The sequence below is a fragment of the Pseudophryne corroboree genome, chromosome 3 (genome assembly GCF_028390025.1).
Source record: "Pseudophryne corroboree isolate aPseCor3 chromosome 3, aPseCor3.hap2, whole genome shotgun sequence".
NCBI classification, from domain to species: Eukaryota; Metazoa; Chordata; class Amphibia; order Anura; family Myobatrachidae; genus Pseudophryne; species Pseudophryne corroboree.
In genome coordinates, this window is record NC_086446.1 from 519,801,043 (window position 1) to 519,819,702 (window position 18,660).

The window sequence follows — 18,660 nt, forward strand, 5'->3', positions numbered from 1 at the left end:
AAAAGCTCACCCTTGTAAGGCAAAATTTCCATATGCCTCTTTGAGTCGGCATTACCCGTCCATTGGCGGGTCCACAGCATATATAAGACTGCGTCTTTGATGTGACCTAAGGTCGATAAAATGGTATCCCTATCTAGGGTATCAATATCAGCTGACAAGGTATCTGTCCAAGCTGCTACCGCGCTACAAACCCAAGCCGATGCTATTGCCGGTCTGAGCAAAGCCCCCGTATAAATTGATTTTAAGGTAGTTTCATGCCTGCGATCCGCAGGACCTCTTAGTGTCGCCGTGTCAGGGGACGGTAGGGCCACCTTTTTGGACAAGTGTGTTAAGGCCTTGTCGACCGTGGGTGATGATTCCCACCGTAACCTGTCCTTTGAGGGGAAAGGATACGCCATAATAATTCTTTTGGGAATCTGCAGTTTTTTGTCTGGAGTTTCCCAACCTTTTTCAAATAATGCGTTCAGCTCATAAGATGGGGGAAACGTTACCTCAGGTTTCTTTACCTTAAACCTGTGTACCTTATTGCAATAATCAAACAATGAATACCTTTTGCCACCCTTGGGTGTAACCTTGCATCATCATAGTCGACACTGGAGTCAGAATCCGTGTCGGTATCAGTGTCTACTATTTGGGACAGGGGACGTTTTTGAGACCCTGAAGGGCCCTGTGACACAGTCAAATCCTTGGACTCTGCTTTGTCCAATCTGTTATGTAATAAATTTACATTTGCATTTAAAACATTCCACATGTCCAACCAATCAGGTGTCAGGGTTGCCGACGGAGACACCACAATCATCTGCTCCACCTCCTCCTTAGATGAGCCTTCCGCTTCAGACATGCCGACACACACGTACCGACACAACCCCACACACACAGGGATATTTATATGGAGACAGATCCCCAATAAGGCCCTTTGGATAGACAGAGAGAGAGTATGCCAGCACACACCCAGCGCCACTGACACCGGAAATAGAATTCCCAGATAAAACAGCGCTTATATATATATATGGGATAGGAAAAAGATCTTGTGGGAGCCAATCAGCCTTCAGAATAACAATATTATAAAAATAATTTTTTATTTATACACAAACAAAAGGTATTTATAACCTAAAAGTTTGTCCTAGGTACAATTTTCTAAAAATTCAATAAAACAATTAAACAATCTTATACATAGATATTTTTAGTTGGTGTGAGGAATTTACAGTCAGGTGATCAGTCAGAACTTGTAGGAGACGTGCATCCAACCAGGTGCTTGTATTATAGCTTTGTTAGCTCTATAGTGTATAGGGTTTACACTATAGAGCTAACAAAGCTATAATACAAGCACCTGGTTGGATGCACGTCTCCTACAAGTTCTGACTGATCACCTGACTGTAAATTCCTCACACCAACTAAAAATATCTATGTATAAGATTGTTTAATTGTTTTATTGAATTTTTAGAAAATTGTACCTAGGACAAACTTTTAGGTTATAAATACCTTTTGTTTGTGTATAAATAAAAAATTATTTTTATAATATTGTTATTCTGAAGGCTGATTGGCTCCCACAAGATCTTTTTCCTATCCCATACCTATTTTAGATACCTTATCTGGCAGAGGGTATTTCTTGTTTGGTTAGAGACAAGTGGTACAGCGCAAAAAAAAGGGTTACCTTTGTTCTATTATATATATATATATATATATATATATATATATATATCACATTATATACACTCACTGCTGCTAATAAGTGCCCCCCCCCCCACCCTCTGTTTTGCCCTGTGTCTTCAGCAGGGGAGAGTTCGGGGAGCCAGCTCCATGCTGTGGAGAAAATGGCGCTTTCCGTGCTGAGGGACCAAGGTCCGCCCCCTCACCGGCAGGCTTCGGTCCCGCTCATTTTTACAATACTGGCGGGGTTTATGATATATAGTGCCTCTGTAGCCTATATATGTATGTTTGCCAGCCCTAGAGGTTTATTGCTGCCCAGGGCGCCCCCCCTGCGTCCTGCACCCATCAGTGCCTTGTGTGTGGTAGCAATGGCGCGCAGCGTTACCGCTGCACGCTTACCTCAGGGAAGATCTGAAGTCTTCTGCCGCCTTGAAGTCTTCTTTTCTTCTTATACTCACCCGGTTTCTATCTTCCGGCTCTGCGAGGAGGACGGCGGCGCGGCTCTGGGACGAACGGCAGGGTGAGACCTGCGTTCCGACTCCCTCTGGAGCTAATGGTGTCCAGTAGCCTAAGAAGCAGAGCCTATCACTTAAGTAGGTCTGCTTCTCTCTCCTCAGTCCCACGATGCAGGGAGCCTGTTGCCAGCAGTGCTCCCTGAAAATAAAAAACCTAACAAAATTATTTTTCAGAGAAACTCAGGAGAGCTCCCCTATCTCCTCTGGGCACAAGATCTAACTGAGGTCTGGAGGAGGGGCATAGAGGGAGGAGCCAGTGCACACCCATATTAAAAGTTCTTTATAGTGCCCATGTCTCCTGCGGAGCCCGTCTATATCCCATGGTCCTTACAGAGTCCCCAGCAGCCTCTAGGACGTAAGAGAAAAATGTATTTTAAAGTGCCTCCCTGGCCACACTGCAGCCCAGCACACAGCAGCGTGTGTTGGGCTGAGGAAAAGAGCTGCAAGTGCTGCTGCCAGGTAAGGGGGTGGGACCTGGGCCCCCTCCTGGGCCTCCATCAGACCTAGGCCCGGGTAATTAGTACCCTCCCCCCTTCTCTCGGCGCCACTGCTCAAGTCCAGACAGCCCTCTTCTCTCCACATGAAATCTCAAAACTTATTTTCCCTTTATTCAGATTCCTGATGAACTCAAATTAAGATTTATTATATTGATTGAGATATAAAATAGGAATTTAATACCTACCGGTAACTCCTTTTCTCATAGTCCGTAGTCGATACTGGGGTCTTGAACTTTAGTACCATGGGGTATAGATCAGGGCCACTGGAGCCTGGCACTTTAAAACTTTTAATGTGTGCATGTGTGTGTGCTGGCTCCTCCCCTCTATGCCTCTACCAGACTCAGTCTAGGAAAATTGTGCCCGAGAAGACGGACATAATCTGAGAGAAGAAACTATACAACAGCGGTGAGGCAACAAGCCAACACACACAACCAGAAACGAAAATAAGAATTTACTCACCGGTAATTCTATTTCTCGTAGTCCGTAGTGGATGCTGGGAACTCCGTAAGGACCATAGGGAATAGACGGGCTCCGCAGGAGACTGGGCACTCTAAAAGAAAGATTAGGTACTATCTGGTGTGCACTGGCTCCTCCCTCTATGCCCCTCCTCCAGACCTCAGTTAAGGAAACTGTGCCCGGAAGAGCTGACACAACAAGGAAAGGATTTGGAATCCAGGGTAAGACTCATACCAGCCACACCAATCACACCGTACAACTCGTGATAACCATACCCAGTTAACAGTAAGAACAACAACTGAGCCTCAGTAACAGATGGCTCATACCAATAACCCTTTAGTTAAGCAATAACTATATACATGTATTGCAGAGAGTCCGCACTTGGGACGGGCGCCCAGCATCCAATACGGACTACGAGAAATAGAATTACCGGTGAGTAAATTCTTATTTTCTCTGACGACCTAGTGGATGCTGGGAACTCCGTAAGGACCATGGGGATTATACCAAAGCTCCCAAACGGGCGGGAGAGTGCGGATAACTCTGCAGCACCGAATGAGCAAAGGCAAGGTCCTCCTCAGCCAGGGTATCAAACTTGTAGAAATTAGCAAATGTGTTTGAACCCGACCAAGTAGCAGCTCGGCAAAGCTGTAAAGCAGAGACCCCTCGGGCAGCCGCCCAAGAAGAGCCCACCTTCCTTGTGGAATGGGCTTTCACTGATTTAGGATGCGGCAATCCTGCCGCAGAATGAGCTTGCTGAATCGTGTTACAGATCCAGCGCGCAATAGTTTGCTTTGAAGCAGGAGCACCCAGCTTGTTGGGTGCATGCAGGATAAACAGCGAGTCAGTTTTCCTGACTCCAGCCGTCCTGGCTACATAGATTTTCAAAGCCCTGACTACATCTAGTAACTTGGAGTCCTCCAAGTCCCGAGTAGCCGCAGGCACCACAATAGGTTGGTTCAAATGAAACGCGGATACCACCTTAGGGAGAAATTGGGGACGAGTCCTCAATTCTGCCCTGTCCATATGGAAGATCAGATAAGGGCTTTTACAAGACAAAGCCGCCAATTCTGACACACGCCTAGCCGAAGCTAAGGCCAATAGCATGACCACTTTCCACGTGAGATATTTTAGCTCCACGGTCTTAAGTGGCTCAAACCAGTGGGATTTCAGGAAACCCAACACAACGTTAAGATCCCAAGGTGCCACCGGAGGCACAAAAGGGGGCTGAATATGCAGCACTCCCTTAACAAACGTCTGAACTTCAGGCAGTGAAGCCAGTTCTTTTTGAAAGAAAATAGATAGGGCCGAAATCTGGACCTTTATGGATCCTAATTTTAGGCCCATAGTCACTCCTGACTGTAGGAAGTGTAGGAATCGACCCAGCTGGAATTCCTCTGTAGGGGCCTTCCTGGCCTCACACCAAGCAACATATTTTCGCCATATACGGTAATAATGTTGTGCTGTCACGTCTTTCCTAGCCTTTATCAGCATAGGAATCACTTCATCTGGAATGCCCTTTTCCGTTAGGATCCGGCGTTCAACCGCCATGCCGTCAAACGCAGCCGCGGTAAGTCTAGGAACAGACAGGGCCCCTGCTGTAACAGGTCCTGTCTGAGAGGCAGAGGCCATGGTTCCTCTGAGATCATTTCTTGTAGTTCTGGGTACCAAGTTCTTCTTGGCCAATCCGGAACGATGAGTATAGTTCTTACTCCTCTCTTTCTTACTATCCTCAGTACCTTGGGTATGAGAGGAAGAGGAGGGAACACATAAACCGACTGGTACACCCACGGTGTCACTAGTGCGTCCACAGCTATCGCCTGAGGGTCCCTTGACCTGGCGCACTATTTTTTTAGCTTTTTGTTGAGGCGGGACGCCATCATGTCCACCTGTGGCCGTTCCCAACGGTTTACAATCTGCGTGAAAACTTCTGGATGAAGTCCCCACTCTCCCGGGTGTAGGTCGTGCCTGCTGAGGAAGTCTGCTTCCCAGTTGTCCACTCCCGGAATGAACACTGCTGACAGTGCTAGCACGTGATTTTCCGCCCATCGGAGAATCCTTGTGGCTTCTGCCATCGCCATCCTGCTTCTTGTGCCGCCCTGTCGGTTTACATGGGCGACCGCCGTGATGTTGTCTGATTGAATCAGCACTGGTTGGTTCTGAAGCAGGGGCTCTGCTTGACTCAGGGCGTTGTAAATGTCCCTTAGTTCCAGTATATTTATGTGTAGTGAAGTCTCCTGACTTGACCACAGTCCCTGGAAGTTCCTTCCCTGAGTGACTGCCCCCCATCCTCGGAGGCTTGCATCCGTGGTCACCAGGACCCAGTCCTGTATGTCGAATCTGCGGCCCTCGAGAAGATGAGCACTCTGCAGCCACCACAGCAGAGACACCCTGGCCCTTGGGGACAGGGTGATCAACCGATGCATCTGAAGATGCGATCCGGACCATTTGTCTAACAGATCCCACTGAAAGATCCTTGCATGGAACCTGCCGAAGGGAATTGCTTCGTAAGAAGCCACCATCTTTCCCAGGACTCGCGTGCAGTGATGCACTGACACCTGTTTTGGTTTCAGGAGGTCCCTGACCAGAGATGACAATTCCTGGGCCTTCTCCACCGGGAGAAACACCTTCTTCTGTTCTGTGTCCAGAATCATGCCCAGGAAGAGCAGACGCGTCGCAGGAATCAGCTGCAACTTTGGGATATTCAGAATCCAGCCGTGCTGTAGCAACACTTCCCGAGAAAGTGCTACGCTGACTAACAACTGCTCTCTGGACCTCGCCTTTATAAGGAGATCGTCCAAGTACGGAATAATTATAACTTCCTTCTTCCGAAGGAGTATCATCATTTCGGCCATTACCTTGGTAAATACTCTCGGTGCCGTGGACAGACCAAACGGCAACGTCTGGAATTGGTAAGGACAATCCTATACCACAAACCTGAGGTACTCCTGGTGAGGTGGGTAAACGGGGACATGCAAGTAAGCATCCTTGATGTCCTGCGACACCATAAAATCCCCCTCTTCCAGGCTTGCAATAACTGCCCTGAGCGATTCCATTTTGAACTTGAACTTCCTTATATAAGTGTTCAAGGATTTTAAATTCAGAATGGGTCTCACCGAACCGTCTGGTTTCGGTACCACAAACATTGTGGAATAGTAACCCCGTCCCTGTTGAAGGAGGGGAACCTTGATTATCACCTGCTGGAGGTACAGCTTGTGAATTGCCGCCAGTACTACCTCCCTTTCCCTGGGAGCAGCTGGCAAGGCTGATTTGAGGTAACGGCGAGGGGGAGTCGCCTCGAACTCCAGCTTGTATCCCTGAGATACAATTTGTACAGCCCAGAGATCCACTTGTGAGCGAACCCACCGGTTGCTGAAGTTTCGGAGACGCGCCCCCACCGCACCCGGCTCCGCCTGTGGAGCCCCAGCGTCATGCGGTGGACTTAGAGGAAGCGGGGGAGGATTTTTGTTCCTGGGAACTGGCTGCCTGGTGCAGCTTCTTTCCTCTACCCCTGCCTCTGGGCAGAAAGGATGCGCCTCTGATCCGCTTGCCTTTCTGAGGCCGAAAGGACTGTACATGATAATACGGTGCTTTCTTAGGCTGTGAGGGAACCTGAGGTAAAAAAGTTGACTTCCCGGCTGTTGCCGTGGATACGAGGTCCGAGAGACCGTCCCCAAACAATTGCTCACCCTTATAAGGCAAAACCTCCATGTGTCTTTTAGAATCAGCATCACCTGTCCACTGCCGAGTCCATAATACTCTCCTGGCAGAAATGGACATTGCATTAATTCTAGATGCCAGCAGGCAAATGTCCCTCTGTGCATCCCGCATATATAAGACGACGTCTTTTATATGTTCTATGGTTAGCAAAATAGTATCCCTGTCGAGGGAATCAATGTTGTCTGACAGGGTATCAGACCATGCGGCTGCAGCACTACACATCCATGCTGAAGCAATAGCAGGTCTCAGTATAGTACATGAGTGTGTATACACAGACTTCAGGATAGCTTCCTGCTCTATCCGCAGGCTCCTTTAAGGCGGCCGTATCCTGAGACGGCAGTGCCACCTTTTTTGATAAGCGTGTGAGCGCCTTGTCCACCCTATCCGTTGGCGGGAAAGGGTACGCCATCAGTAAACTCTTAGAAATCACTAGTTTCTTATCGGGGGAACTCCACGCTTCCTCACACAATTCATTTAATTCATCAGATGGGGGAATAGTCACTGGCTGCTTTTTCTCCCCAAACATAATACCCTTCTTGGTAGTAACCGGGTTAATATCAGAAATGTGCAATACATTTTTCATTGCAGTAATCATGCATCGGATGGCTTTAGTAGACTGTGCATTTGTCTCATCTTCATCTACACTGGAGTCAGACTCCGTGTCGACATCTGTGTCTACCATCTGAGCTAGCGGGCGTTTATGAGCCCCTGATGGCCTCTGAGACGCCTGGGCAGGCGCGGGTTGAGATCCCGGCTGTCCCAAGGCTGCTGCGTCATCGAACCTTTTATGTAAGGAGTTGACACTGTCTGTTAAGACCTTCCACATATCCATCCAATCCGGTGTCGGCCCCGTCGGGGGCGACACCACACTTATCTTCCCTTGCTCCGCCTCCACGTAACCCTCCTCATCAAACATGTCGACACAGCCGTACCGACACACCGCACACACACAGGGAATGCTCTGACTGAGGACAGGACCCCACAAAGTCCTTTGGGGAGACAGAGAGAGAGTATGCCAGCACACACCACAGCGCTATATAACACAGGGATTTACACTATAATGAGTGATTTTTCTCAATAGCTGCTTAATATATATTATTTGTGCCTAAATTTATGTGCCCCCCCTCTCTTTTTTACCCTTCTTGTATCAGGAATACTGCAGGGGAGAGCCTGGGGAGCTGCTTCCAGCGGAACTGTGAAGGAAAAATGGGGGCTGGTGTGCTGAGGAAGAAGGCCCCGCCCCCTCAGCGGCGGGCTACTCCCTGCAGTTTCTGACTGAAAAATGGCGGGGGTTTTACACATATACAGTCACAGACTGTATTATGTGTATTTTTATGCCAAAAGGTATTTTATTGCTGCCCAGGGCGCCCCCCCCCCCACCCCAGCGCCCTGCACCCTACAGTGACCGGAGTGTGTGGTGTGCAGTGGGGCGCAATGGCGCACAGCTGCAGTGCTGTGCGCTACCTTAATGAAGACCGGAGTCTTCTGCCGCCGATTTCATCTCCTTCTCTTCTGTCTTCTGGCTCTGCGAGGGGGACGGCGGCGCGGCTCCGGGAACGGACGATCGAGGTCAGGCCCTGTGTTCGAACCCTCTGGAGCTAATGGTGTCCAGTAGCCTAAGAAGCACAAGCTAGCTGCACGCAGGTAGGTTTGCTTCTCTCCCCTCAGTCCCTCGTAGCAGTGAGTCTGGTGCCAGCAGATCTCACTGAAAACAAAAAACCTAACAAATACTTTCTTTCTAGCAAGCTCAGGAGAGCTCACTAGGAGCACCCAGCTCTGGCCGGGCACAGATTCTAACTGAGGTCTGGAGGAGGGGCATAGAGGGAGGAGCCAGTGCACACCAGATAGTACCTAATCTTTCTTTTAGAGTGCCCAGTCTCCTGCGGAGCCCGTCTATTCCCCATGGTCCTTACGGAGTTCCCAGCATCCACTAGGACGTCAGAGAAAGGAGGGTGCTAACCAGAACAGAGGATAGCAACACAAACCTAACCCGGATAGCACAGCTATCCCAACAACAGAATGGGACCGCAACGTCGGTCCAACCGAACACTTAAACAGGTAAGCAGGAACGAAGCACTGAGGCGGGCGCCCAGTATCCACTATAGACTAAGAGAAAAGGAATTACTGGTAGGTATCAAGTTCCTATTTTCTTTTATCCTAGTGGATACTGGGGTCTTGTACTTTCCCCCATGGGGAAGTCCCAAAGCTCCCAAACAGGTGGGAGAGTGCTGAGACCCCTGCAAAACTGCCTGACCAAACTGAAGGTCATCCTTGGCCAAGGTATTAAACCTATAGAATTTAACAAACGTGTTCGAACCAGACCAAGTTGCAGCTGTAGGTCCGAGTCACCCCGGGCACCCGCCCGGAAATACCCCACCGACCTCGTTGAGTGGGCCTGAATAGACGTTGGCAAGGGCAGAGCCGCCGAAGTATAAGCCTGTTGAATGGTCAACCGGAGCCAATGAGCAATAAATAAACGAGCTTAGAAACTGGCCAACCAATCTTGGCGGCATCATAAAGGACAAACAGCGAGTCAGATTTCTGATGATGGGCTGTCCTTTTGACATTAATCTTCAGAGCCCTGACCACATCCAAGGACTCAGGACCAACGGAAGCGTCAGGCAACACTGGGTTGATTCACATGAAAAGCGGACACCACTTTTGGCAAAAACTGAGGGGAGGGCCTAAGTTCCACCATGTCTGCGTGAAAAATCAAATAAGGGCTACTACAGGATAAGGGCCCTAATTCAGAGACACGTCTGGCAGATGCCAATGTTAATAACATGACTGTCTTCCAGGTGAGAAACTTTAACTCCACCCTATATAAGGGTTCAAACCAGTCCGATTGGAGAAAGGACAAAACCACACTGAGGTCCCACGGAGCCGTGGGAGGTATAAAAGGTGGTTGCATATGAAGAATACCCTTAAGGAAAGTCTATACTTCTGGTAACATTTCATTGAGCCTAAACGTAGGCCCATATCCACTCCCGCTTGTAGGAACAGTAGAAAGCAACCAATTCTAAATTCCACAGGAGACACCCTTCTACTTTCACACCAGGAAACATACTTTTTCCAGATATGATGATAAATGTCTTGATGTAACCATCTTCCTGGCCTGAACCATGGTGGAAATAACCCGGGAGGGAAGACCCTTTCTTGCTAGAATTTCCCTCTCAACTTCCAAGCCGTCAAACGTAGCCGCTGTAAGTCTGGATAGACGAATGGACCTTGCTGCAGAAGATCATCGTGGAGCGGCAGAGGCCAGGGATCCTCCAGAGACATGGTCAGGAGGTCCGAGTACCACGCCCGTCGAGGCCAATTCATGGCAATTAGAACTTCCTGAACGCTTTCCCTTCTTAGCCTTTTTAATAACCTTGGGATCAGCGGTAGAGGAGGGAACAGGTACACAAACTGGTACATCCACAGTGTCGTCAGTGCGTCCACTGCTACAGCCTGCGGATCCCTCATCCTGGAACAGTAACGGCATAGCTTTGTTTTGAGTCGAGAAGCCATCAGACCAATCTGTGGACAGCCCCACCAGTGAACTAATAGTTGAAACAACTGGGAATGTAGGCCCCATTTCCCCGGATGGAGGTTGTGCCTGCTGAGGAAGTCCGCTTCCCAGTTGTCCACTCCTGGAATGAATATGGCTGAGATGCCCTTGCATTGACCTCCGCCCAGAGAAGGATTTTTGAGACCTCTTGCATTGCCGCTCTGCTGCTTGTTCCCCCTTGTCGGTTTATGTACGCCACCGCCGTGGCATTGTCCGACTGACCCTGGATCGCCAGATCCTTCAGGAGATGAGAAGCCTGCAGAAGAGCATTGTAACTTGCCCTGAGCTCCAGGATGTTTATCGGCAGAGCAGATTCCTGTCTCGACCATATCCCCTGGAACTGGGATCCTTGGGTCACAGCCCACCAACCGTGGAAGCTGGCATCCGTCGTCAGTAGAATCCACGAATGGATATTGAAAATCCTGCCCCCTACCAGGTGAGGAACTTGTAGCTACCATAATAGAGAGATCCGGGTTCTCAGAGATAATGTCACTTCCTGTTGCATGTGAAGATGAGATCCCGACCATTTGTCCAGCAGATCCAGCTGAAAGGGTCGGGCATGAAATCTGCCATATTGGATTGCCTCGTAAGCAGCTACCATCTTGCCCAGTAATCAGATGCAAAGATGAATGGATACCTTGCGAGGACTGAGTACCGAGCGAACCATAACCTGGATAGTCAAGGCCTTTTCCATCGGGAGAAACAACTTTTGAGACACTGTATCCAGTATCATTCCCAGGAACTGAAGACACTGGGTCGGTTCCAGGTGAGATTTCTGAAAATTTAGGATTCACCCATGATCCGTAAGTAGGCGAGTCGTCAGATCGATGCTGTGCAGCAGACGCTCCCTGGACACAGTCTTTATTAGGAGATCATCCAAGTAGGGACTGTGGTGGTCATTCCGAGTTGATCGCACGTAGCAACTTTTTGCTGCCCAGGGGCTTTTTTGCATAGCAAGGCTGCGAACGCTTGTGCAGCCCTGAAATGCAAAAAAAGTTGTGTGTGGAACTAAACCAGGGTAACAGTTACTTACCCTGTGCGATCGATCCAGCGATGTAGGTCCTGGAATTGACGTCAGACATCCGACCTCCAAAAGCCTGGACACGCCTGCGTTGGACTCACCACTCCCAGAAAACGGTGAGTTGACGCCCCGGAACGCCTTCCTGCTGTCAATCTTGTTGCAATCGTGCCAGCGATCGCTTTCTATGTTTTTCTGGTCGTTGCCCGGCGACGGCTGTCGCTGGGCAACGACGTGCGCATTGCGGCCACCACGCAGGCGCAGAACCGACCCGTTCGCGCAACCACAGGCGCAACCACAGAGCTCTGCGCGCCGAAGCAGCCATAGCAGTAGTGCGGCCATTAATCTTACACAACTCCTTAATTCCCCCGCTCATAAAATTTGCAGCATCTTGTATATGTTGCAGTAGAGTAGCTACCTCATCTCGGGGCAGAGTCCAAACCGTCGATAACGTTATCAGACCACTTGACTATTGCCCTGGAAATCCATCCACAAACAATTGTGGGGCGTTGAGCAGCGCCTGCCGCCGAATATACTGCCTTGAGCGTGGTCTCAATCTTACGGTCAGCTGGCTCTTTTAGGGATATAGCCCCTGGCACCGGCAGTACCAATTTTTTAGACATTCTGGACACAGACGTGTCGACTGACGGGGAGTTTTCCCATACCTTCCTGTCCACATCGGGAAAGGGAAAAGTAGTTAAAAACCTTTGAGGAAATTTACAGTTTTTATTAGGGTTTATCCATGCCTCCTGGCCAGGGAGTTCAACTCTTTAGACACAGAAAAAGTCGCTGAGGCCTTCTGTTTAACATTAAAATACAACTCCTCATCTGGCTCCGTCTCCTGATCCGGTATGTGAAGGTCCTCTTTCACAGCGAAGAGGGCCTCCACCCCTGGGGACCGAGAGCTGTCCTCATCCATATCATCATTATCTACATAAGGCTGATCAGAATCAGACTGGGAGCACCTGTGGCAGTGAGCATTTTTGTGAAACCACTAGATGGGGCTGAGTAGTCCTTTTTTGTATCTGCTGCCTTGGCCACAGAATCAATAGAATGCTTTAACACCTGTCACTCCCTTTTAGCCGCAGCGAATTCAGAATTAACATGCTGGATCATGCTAGTAAAGCTGTCCAGCTAGGCAGGTGCTTGTGAACTGTGTCCTTGTGGAGCCAAGGAACATTGTTCACACATGCGTGACCCAGCTGAAGACAGGGATGAATTACAGGCAGTACACATAACCATGTCTACAGACATCCTTCACCCTGTAAAACAGCGCAGCCCACTGACCAAACACCTCCACACAGACCCTAGAGAGCCCCAGGAGGGACACTTGAGGAGCGGACACAAGCACCCAGCAGTATAAGAGTAACTAAATGTATGACCTGACAGGAGTGCAGCGGCGCTGTCGCTAGTGTGCTCCCCGCGTCTAAGACCTCCTGGTAGCAGTACAGAGTCCTGTAGCAACGTGGGTCTCTGGAGGAGCAGCGATGTGTGCAGCTTGATCCGCAGCAGCAGGAAAATGGCACCTTCCCGTTTCAGGTCCCGCTCCAGGAAGCCCCGCCCCCCTGTAAAAGCGTGCGGTCCCTGTTAATAGATTATACTGGCTATGTCAAAAATAGATATATACAGTACCCCCAAAGCCTTTCTGTGACAGTGAGCACCGAAGGGCGTCTGCCTGTTGGCAGTTTGTCTCGCGGTGGGCACAGCAGCTCAGGGCCCGTAACCGCCGCGCGACCTGCCGCCAAAACTGCACCGGGGACCCACTAACCAGGACCCCGATGTAACACTCACCGCACCTGGTCTTCGGCATCTGTTAGAGGGTGGCGGCTAGATGCTGGAGTGGGCACACACACTAACGATGTGTTATCAGTACCTCAGGAGCTCAGTGTCCTGTCAGCTGGGATTACGAACCATTAACCCTCAGGAGGTTGGTTCGGTCCCCCCCTCTAAGTCCCACGAAGCAGGTAGTCTGTCTGCTAAGCAGAGCTACCTGAAAATAATAAACTAAATTAAACTTGAAGAAAAAATCTTTGGGCGCTCCAGAGAAGTACATCCGGCCCTTCGGGCACATTTTTCTAAACAGAGTCTGGTAGGAGGGGCATAGAGGGAGGAGCCAGCACACACTAAAAGTTTTAAAGTGCCAGGCTCCAGTGGACCCGATTTATGCCCCATGGTACTAAACTACAAGACCCCAGTATCCACTAGGACGCAAGAGAAAAACTAGTTAAAGAAAGACTAAATTGTGGGTCTCCACTGGCAAAATATGGAGAGGCGACAGTCCGTCTTCCCATGGCCCCCACTCTGTCCTTCTGAGCCTGGGAAGACTACACTGCACTTGTGCTGATGTGACAGTGGGTGTAAGCAGGGCAGAACTACAGTATGACCATTGCATAAGGTGCAGCGGTCATGGGGAACATAGGTGAGAAGACTTTGTCCATTTGGGTGTCCAGTATTTTTCCTTTTACATGAAGGGATCCCTGTCCACACAGTAACCTCAAAACAAGGATGTGTTGAATTTAAATTGTAGTTCTATAGCTAATGGTCACATGACAAATTGTGTCCTCATTCGCAGTCAGTTAGGTTCTCATCTAACAAATGTAAGTAGTGACATTCATTCATTCATTACAATAGCACAGAGGTAATGATGCTCATACACCCAACAATTTTATGAATATTAATCAAATTCCCTTTTCTCAAACTATTTTTTATTGAGAGATCTGGACAGACACACATGACTAGCTATATGGGATATACGGATATAATGCTCGGTGCAGCAATACAACATTTCTCACATGCTGCGTCATCAAAATGTACAAACTTGGATGATCATATGTACAAACAATCTATTCAGTGAAGATCTATTGTGTCACATACTGTACGTAGTATGATTGGGATATGATAAATATCATTGCGTGTTAGAGCTGCTTATAAAAGAAAGCAGAATTATCAAGAATACTATGGACATTTGGTCCTATGAGCACTAATACTTTTAGATTGTGAGCTGACAGGGTCAGGATGTTCCACCGTAACTTTTTTTCAAATGTCACAACATTTTTTAATGCACATATAGAATACAAATATCTTCTGCCCCAGCTCAGCCCATGCATCATAATGTTCAGGACAGGATAATGAGGATAGATCAGGCCACTCCCAATCTTTCCCTGATCAAGGCACTTTATTATCAGACCACACACTCTCCTGCAGCAGGTTATGTCCATTATGACTTTCAAAACTTGGGACTGCAGTATGCCAATATAAAAATCACTATGTAGAATATACATTTAGAATGTAAAGGCTCTGCAGCAACCAGTTGCAGATTTTTTATTTTAACTTTCTGAACATATGTACAATAAATTTTGACTTAAGATTGCTCACACCATCCATGCCTTCAAAGCCACCGGTGGCCATGAAGAGGTTATAAAAAGGGTAGAACGTCAGATTGTGGACATTCTAAAACTTGTACTCACCTGTAGGGCTGAGTCTCCCTCCAGGAACAGCATCTGCTCCTGAACACTGGCACTGACCTTTAGTTCCTTCACCACAACCTGGGTACTGGTAAGCCCAGAATTTACCTCCCCAAGCAGCACCTAAGGAACCACAAGATAAAAGTAAACACGGTATTTTCATTGGACAAGCTGAAGAACAGACAGGCAGATTCAGTGCAAATAAATTCCTTGTAGATCTATGTTCAAGCCCAAATAAGCTACTACAGTCTGTATCAGCTGCTAGAAGGTCTCTGGTATTACAGTAATCCTCTTTTTTTTTTTTATCATTTATGATGTGTATAATTCATACTGCAAGCATAAACAGTAGACAAATAGAAATATCACAAAACAAGTGAAAAATAAAAATAAGAACGTATGCTACACAGTGCAAAAATAAAAATGAATAAAACAAAGGTATTTAAATGCAAAAAGTTCGACTAGGAAATAAAAAAATGGGGTGGCCAAACTGAGTGGTAAGCACAAGACCGAGAGAAGTGCAATGAAAAGAGGGGATACACAGATGTGTCCTCGTACATCTTGCCTCAATACGCCATGCACCGGGAGATGCCTGGAATGAGTGAGCTGTCATGTCCCGTGCAACTCCGTTAGCGACTAGCGTCTTTTTTGCGCCTTAACCCATTCTACTCTGGCATGACTTTGTAGCACCAAGCATCTTTTCCTGCAGCTTGTTCCATTAAAATGCAGGTTATTCGCAAAAAAGATGCTTATAGGACGCGCAAGCAGACTGATTAAAATTATATGCGCTTGCCTATATTCCCTGTACAACCGCACCTGTATATGCATACGAAATGCTACGTTACAGTGTTTTCTAGGAAAAACGCTATAGTGTAGCATTTCGGATGCAGATACAGGCACGGTCGATCACATAATATAGGCATGACACATATTTTAATCTGCAAAACCTGCTTATGCGTCATATTCACATTGTTTTGCGAATAAGATGCATTTTAATGGAAAAAGACACGCAAAAAGACGTTTGGTGCTACCAAGTCACGCAACGGCATGGCGTAACTAGAAGGGCTGTTTAAAGTGTCGGAGGCTAGATGTAAGTGGACACATCTGTAAATTAAGTTTGGCAATCTGGTATTTTTCTCAATCAGTTGTCTTTATACTAAAAAAACAAAAACAAAAACAAAAAATGTACTTGTGTCTTGGGTGCTTTATCTGTAATACAAACAAAATCCTGCAGAGGGCACCAGAGAATGCTCACCCTGCCAAACCATCCATGGCCAATTTCCTTCAAGTACAACAAGCTCTGTCTTCCCAAATCTGTAGATTTGAGAAGTTGAACTGGAAAAAGCACAATACAGTACAAACAGATTATTAACTTAAAGAAACAAACAAACAAAATACTTTATTAACAAATTAAACCATTTATTGGCATATCTGCCAGAATATTTTGTTTAGTTTTTACATTGTGCTGCTTTATAGGCGAAGTCTAAGCAGCAGAGGTCCATACTATGGGCCTGATTCATGTGTGTAAGTAAAGCAAAAAAACTAGCATCCGTTCAAAACCATGTTGCACTGCAGGTGGTGGGGTACATGTAACAGGTGCAGAGAGATTTAAATTTGGGTGGGTCATTTTTCTGTCCAGGGTACATACTGGCAAAATATAGAGGAAGATTTATTAACGCCTGGAGAGAGATAAAGTACCAACTAATCAGCTCCTGTAATTTTTCAAACACCGCATATAACATGGCAGCTAGGAGCGGATTGGCTGGTACTTTATAACTCTGCAAGGCTTAGTACATCTCCCCCAAAGTCTATAACATTGATGCAAATAACCTAACTTAAGGTTGGGTAACCTATGATCCTCCAAATACAATTCCCAGGACATTTTGGGAGTTAAGCTGGTTACACTTTATACGATTATTTTAACAATGTGGCCGATTCCGACGGATCGGGGACTATAAATTTGTGCGCATCATCTAGCATGTATGCACTATCATGCACTCCCGTGAGTCGTTCATCGTGTCTTCAGGTTGGTCGTGCACGCAGCACAATCTGATTAGATCGTCAACAACAGAATACGCCTGGATGTGGCCACTGACGATATCTTTTGCAAGACTGCATAGTATGTATGCACTATATTGTTTGTCTGGGAGTTCAAGGGAAATCGTTGACATTGCATCGTTTGCTGGTCGTATAATGTGCACTAGATTTAAAGTTCCAAAACATCTGATTGGATAAGAGGAAGACAGCATTTAGCCTATCAGACATAACTGCTGAATAGTAATGTAAGAACACAATTTGAAAAAAACTCTAGGGAGGCAATGGAAAGTTTCAAGGCAAACACAAATACAGGTCTCGGTGGTAATTATGCCAAACACCCTACACTTTGACACACTATGTCTCAACTTCTCTATGTGACATTTTACCTCCCTCACTGCTCCTACGCTTGCCTTCCTACCACCTTGCCCTAGAATTCCAGGAGTACATTCCAAACCACACAGCAACAAGCAGTGGCATTGTGTATAGCCTGGCACAGCCAGACGCGCCTTCTTCTGATGCTGGACACTGGGGTCATTCTGTATTACATCAGTGCAAATATGGAGAGGACCAGGCTGGGCGACAAAGCTCCTTTGTGTACTAAGAGCTCTGTTCTTTGACAGCTTCTTATAATTCCTTTGTGAGCTGCTTCACCCCCTTATTTTGTGGTTTTCCAAAAAAATTAAATTCCTAGTTAAGGATTCAGTCCACTCACTCCTGTTCACACTGAGGAAATGACACCACAGCTACAAGCATTGTTTAGGCTAAGCCCACCATATAAGAGAACGAAGTCACCATCTCCAACTTGCATGGTCCTACTTTTTCCACCCACAAAATAAAACAACCAGCACATTCACAGACATACCATTAATTGTACACAAACAGTGATCGGCTCAAAACCACGCAGATTGCAAACTGTACGGGTTCATAGAACCTTGATTATACAGGTTTGGACCTTCAGTTTCCACCACAATCTTTGAAGCCCTATCACATAAAATCACTTCTTAAAAGAGGATCCATCATGCATTACATATCACTAAATGTGTGTTTGTGTGATTAAATATATATATATTATGTGTGTGCATTTTGAAAGATATATTTTCATTTCCAAGCAGAATGTTTTCTCTGATTTGCTCATGGAGTGTCATACTTGATGCTAATCACAGAGGTCAGACTTTTCTATAAATCAGTACAACACATCTGCCGTTAGAATTCTGACACGGTAGTTGTGGATGCCACATTCCGTGCAGCCTAGCCAGACTTCATAAGAGAGGTATTTTGCGCACAAGTATAGAAATGATATAGCTAAACCTAGATGATATTTTCTTACATATGTGACAATAAATAATTACAACTGTACCTTTAAACTCAGGAACTAACCATGTTCTCACCTACATAAAAAAAACTTTTCACAAATTGTGTCTTCCTACAGACAGATAATCAAGCAATGCTGGTCCAGTTACCCCATGACGCGAGATAATTATAGAAACTAATGCAGAGTTAGCTGGTACTATACACCGGTGTTTGCATACCTACCTGTATACAAGTTTTCAGAAATATGTCCCATAGCCAAATACAGTGTACAAATTTATTTTATTTTAAAATTGAAATGTAAAATGTGTACCCTCCACAGAACTAACAATGTGCCCACAGACTACCATGGATATTGTGGATCAAGCACAACCATCTACAGACAGAACACAACTTTTAGTATCCAAGAAAAATGTAAGTAATTCAAGTAAAGATCGTGTGGGTCAAC

The 18,660-nt window shown here is 46.9% G+C and overlaps 1 protein-coding gene across 1 annotated transcript in view; it reads right to left on the reverse strand.

Moving 5' to 3' along the window:
• AATK (apoptosis associated tyrosine kinase) overlaps positions 1 to 18,660 on the reverse strand; it is a 299,299-nt gene that overhangs the window by 100,378 nt on the left and 180,261 nt on the right. Inside the window, 3 exon segments of the mRNA XM_063961095.1 lie at positions 14,874 to 14,890; positions 14,892 to 14,993; positions 16,123 to 16,202. Coding sequence (XP_063817165.1) covers positions 14,874 to 14,890; positions 14,892 to 14,993; positions 16,123 to 16,202 — 199 coding nt within the window.